The 5,084-nt window shown below is 33.9% G+C and overlaps 1 protein-coding gene across 2 annotated transcripts; it reads right to left on the reverse strand.

Annotated features, from left to right (window-relative positions):
- Positions 1-904: 904 nt before the first annotated feature.
- LOC131161957 (two-component response regulator ORR4-like) lies at positions 905-4,003 on the reverse strand. Of its 2 annotated transcripts, XM_058118026.1 has the most exons (5): positions 3,442-4,003; positions 3,115-3,233; positions 1,757-1,834; positions 1,468-1,535; positions 905-1,355 (listed from the first exon to the last, which is right to left on the reverse strand). In XM_058118026.1, exons 1-5 carry the CDS (start codon positions 3,611-3,613, stop codon positions 1,118-1,120), a joined length of 675 nt encoding a protein of 224 aa, XP_057974009.1. In that variant the 5' UTR covers positions 3,614-4,003; the 3' UTR covers positions 905-1,117. The 2 variants fall into 2 exon arrangements, with proteins under 2 accessions (XP_057974009.1, XP_057974010.1); XM_058118027.1 differs by lacking the exon at positions 1,757-1,834.
- Positions 4,004-5,084: the final 1,081 nt, after the last annotated feature.

Here is a 5,084-nt window from a genome sequence, read left to right on the forward strand (position 1 = left end):
CAAAACAAAAAAAAAAAAAACACTTAATTTGAGAAGTTATTGAAGTGAGAAAGTAAGCTTTTGTGCATCCTTAGGACTATCAAGAAGAGAGTGAGAGACAAAAATTCATCATTGGAAATCTAAGGACTTGATCATGAATATTAGATGGTGATTTATTGTTTGATTGAATTGAAAGTTTGATAACTTGTTCATGACTTAATTCTTCTTCATTATGGTCAGTTTGACTTGGAGATCAGTAGCCTTGATTCTGTGGCTTCAACAACCACTTTTTTTTTTGGGTGAGACCTCTCCATTTCTCATTCAAGTTTTTTTGATTCCACCTTATTGGTGATGGCTCGTATTGCTTTGTATGCCAAGGATCCTTGTGTAAATCTTGATGATTGTAGTTGATGTATGCCTCTAGTTGTGACTAGAGTAGACCTATTGTAACCTATTATTTTGAACTAATGAAATATTGGAAGTGAATTTTGGTCCTGTGATTTTTCCTTCGTACCAAAGGGTTTCAATGTAAGGTAAATCCCGGTATTTCTTTTATTATCGTGTGACTGATTTGTGTTCTTGGTTGTTAATTACTTTTACTTTCTATAATTAATTAATATACTTAGTATAGAATGGACTAAGGAAAGATCTTGGGCTATTCTCTTTTGGCCATCACCCCCATACCCCGAGACTTTTAAAACACAACGTTACTAATGTATGTGTTTGCAAGTTTCTTGAATGGAATGATCCTATATCTACACCAATGATTCATTTTTCTGCGGCTAGGATGAAAAATGTTAGTATAAAACCCTTCGCGAATAATGCTAATATAAACCCCTTGTCTGTTAATTTGATTGAAAATATCAATCCAACCTTAAGCAAAAATAAAAAAAATAAAAAGTGAGCCACAATCCAACAAACAATATGCGTTAAGTTTTTTTTTCCCTGCAAATTAAACTTATTTTATTTACAGCTTAGCAACAACTGAACATCAAAGGACGAGATCGGGTGCATGCATGCATGGTATATATTCATATATAACCAAGCAAAATCAATACAGGTGATCATATATAATTAAGTTAAGCCTGCACTGCTGGGTAGGTATAAGTAATTAGAAGATCTATGTATAAATATTAATTTATGATACAGCTGTTAATCCTTTGAGCTTATTGGGTCTTCTCTCTGGAGGCTCTGTGGACATTGCTTTCCTCTTGCTACCATTACCGACGCCTGCAGCCTTGTCATCGCTGCTGTCGCCGCTGCCGCTGCTGCTGCTGCTATCTTCCACTGGTTGCAAAAGATGGAGCTGAAGCTTCTTCAAGTCTGATAGCTGAACAGGCTTCAACAGGAACTCCTGTGCTCCCCCTTCCAAACACCTATACGCATAAAGATTCAAATGCATTAGTATCCTAGTGCGTAAATTATATATCAGGAAATTGTAGAGTGAGAAAAATCCAACGGAAGGAAATTAAGGAAGAAAAAACTTGCATGCTTATTCTAGAAGGTACATTTTCTGATGACATGACCACGACTGGTATGTCTTTCCTCGATGATCCCTGCAAGCGTAAGCAAGATCTCAAGATTTCAAAAGAAAAAAATACGTATATAAGAAAAAGTAATCAAGTATGGTAATGTTCAAGCATGTGAATTTCTATGACGGATCAGGATATATATATATATTAGATTTTTTTTTCTAAGATGCACATGGGAACTAAAATATGTTAAAGGTAAAGGTAAGATGAGAAAATGATTAAGGAAGAGGTGATTGGTGGTTGACCTTAACTCGTCTGAGAAGGTCATAGCCGCTCATCCCCGGCATGCAGTAGTCCGTCATGATCAGGTTGACTTTCAATCCCTGCGTGTGTGTGTGAATATATATACAAATATAATTACTCATTTTGAATGCAGATTTCAATGTCATTGATTAATTAACACGGATTTAATTCGTATGCCATCACGTCCTTGAAGTTAATTTTTCCAATAGATCTCGGAGCTCTTCCATCAAATTAGGTCATGCATTCATGACTCAAAACTGAGCAGAAAATTAAAGCAAAGGTGCATGTATGCAAACTGCAATTAAAAGAAATGAAAAGGGGAAAAAGAAGATCAAACATTTAAAATGATAGGTTCAGCAAACTAAGCTCAACTATATATTAGACTGATTCTGATAATTATCTTATTCTATATTTGGTATTTGTGGTTTTTATATGTAAGGATACAATTAGAAAACAAATTAATATTTTGTTCTGATTTTCTTTCCCTTTACTTTTGCTACACCATTACCAAATATGGGTATCAAAAAACAGACCTTTAAAGGACAATATATGACTTTAATGGCAAGAAATTTATCATAAAGTCTTTATTTTCTTATATTTACTTTGTGATGCAGCACAAAAATAAATTTAAATATATATATTCCTGAAATAGATTAGGTATGGGTGTACTACTGTCTGTCAAAGGCAATATTAACACATGCATGTGACTGCCTCCTTGCTATACTATATTTGCGTTGACATGTGGGGGCCAATATGCAAAAATGTTCTGTTCATGCAATGTTTCAAATGCGACAATGCCATAGCATTCCGGATAAACCAAACTGGACTGTGAATCCTTCCCATTATCGACCGCACTGTGCACACCAGCTTTACCCTTCCATCTCCTTCACCCATAAATTCGTTAGAAATATCATTGTCCTTTGATCAAATCATCAAGGATCCGTCAGATTGATCGATCACAACTTTTAAACTTCATCAATAGATTTACTGCTTCACAGCCTTCTCTTATTTACATACTAGCTAGTTTGCATCCACATTTTCAGAATCGTATGTGAACTCATCTAACTACCGCTCTTGAATCCACCACATGATAATGCATCACACCAACTGTCTATACATATAAATCTAAAACATTGTCCATGTTCCTATAACTGTACTAAACTGGGTTAGAGTTAATCATTAATTATACAAAAAAAAAAAATGTAGAGATAGAGTATGCATATATAGACTGTCTAATTATATATAGGAATAATTAAATCACTCAAAATTAAGGAGAGAAGCCTGTTTAAGTACTACCCACAAGCAAGAATGCGAGGGAGTAGTAACGAGAGATGGAATAAATTGAAGGTGAGAATATCACCTGTTGTGGCGACTGAGAGAAAGACGAGGAAGAAGCTGTTGAATATTGATCGCTGCAGTGAAGGTTATCGAGGAGGCCCAGATACTCCAGAGCTTTGTCCCCAGATTCCACGCATGTTACTTATTATCCAAATCAACCACAAACCATGTATATACACACAAGGAAAATCATTAAACATCAGTAATTTAAAATCAATAAATTAAGAAATCAAACTACATTTAGTTAGTATATCATACCGTTTACAAATTTTATTTTATTTTATTTTATTTTTTTGAGTTTAAATATGAACAATGGCTGTGTTGTAGGTATATATACATACATAAATACCTTGGTAATTAGAGGAAACAGTGAGGAGCTTCTCCAAGAGCTTTCTATCCATAAGGCTATCATCCACTGCCAACACATGGAAAGTGCTTTGTTGTGGTTGCTGCAATTGCTGTTGCTGCAATTGCTGCTGCTGCTGCTGTTGTGGCTGCTGTTGGGCGTCTTGCAATTCCATTTTTGGAACCAGAGAAATGAAACAAAAGATCCCTTCAGATTTCAGCTAGCTGTTTTGCGTATCAGGGTCGGCCTTCTCCTAGCTTATATATATTTGTAGGTTATATATATATATATACACAGAGAGAGAGAGAGAGAGAGAGAGAGAGAGAGAGAGAGAGAGAGAGAGAGAGAGAGAGAGAGAGGCGTGCTTGAGGCCAGGAACTGTTATGGGGAGGTTTTATTAAGTAGGTGAGAAGCAATCTGTGTTGCAAGAAAAATGTTTTGTGTTTTTTCAGCTGTGATCTCTATTAGATTCGCTACTCCGCGTTGGTACAACTACTGATGGGTCCTCTCTCTCTCTCTCTCTTTCTGATTTGGATTGATTGCCAAGGAAAAGGAATTAAAATTTGCAGAACTTTGTTTCATTTTTGTCTTCTTAATAGGGGAGTTGATTTTTGTTGGTTGGATTGTACGTATGGAAGATGACTTTGAAAAGTAGTTAGCTAATCAAGCTAATTAATTACTAGTATTATATATATATATATATATATATATATATATATATAAAATTTATTATTATTATTATTTTTTGGATAAACTTATATATGTCACCACCTTCTAGTTTTGTGTGCCACAAACAACTTTCTACAATCTCAATGGTCTTATTATATGTATTTAACATGTAGGGTTACTCTCTACTTGTAAATAATTACAAGGAAAAAGAGGATGGTCAAGTAGGAGCGGCTCTTCATAATATGGGATCCTAGGCGAATAATTTAATTAGGGCCTTTAATATTTTATTTAAATTTTAGTTTTATTTAAAATTAATTTTTCTAAGTACATCAAATAATTTTAGCACTCCATCCACCAAACACATAAATATCATAAATAATGTTAAGATTATTATATTAAAAAAAAATTTTGGGACTAGGCAAGCACTTTAGTGGCCTTAATGAAGATCCATGTGGCCAAGATAGAATCAATTAAAAAAATTTCTAAGCTCTACAGATGAGGCAAGATGGGTGACAATATTCCAACGAACCAAGAACCACTGAGTCCAATTTTTAGAATAGTATTTCATTATTCATTCCATATTTGTTTATTTTTATGTTTAGGATGGTTCAGGAGTCTTAATTGGGGGTTTTAGTATAAGGGTTTAGCCATAAATTTTGTAATTCTTTCTTATGCCCTATTTAATTGAATCTGAGTTGATTCATTATTTTAACTCAAGCCCTCTCTCTTTTCTATTTTCAGTTTTTTTCTTTTTTTCCTTAGTCCTGCATCATCATCTGATATTAAAGCCAAAGCAACCACTCCGATCTAATCTCATTGCACACATCTTCATTGCATTCTCTTTATAAATCATTCATTAATAGAAATAAAACAAAATCATAATAATAATAATAATAATAATAATAAAAGAAAATTAGTAGATGTTCTTGATTTTCATGATGATAGGCCTCGTGACATGTTTGAAGATTGGATTTATT

The sequence above is a fragment of the Malania oleifera genome, chromosome 8, assembly GCF_029873635.1.
Source record: "Malania oleifera isolate guangnan ecotype guangnan chromosome 8, ASM2987363v1, whole genome shotgun sequence".
In the NCBI taxonomy this organism is placed as follows: domain Eukaryota; kingdom Viridiplantae; phylum Streptophyta; class Magnoliopsida; order Santalales; family Ximeniaceae; genus Malania; species Malania oleifera.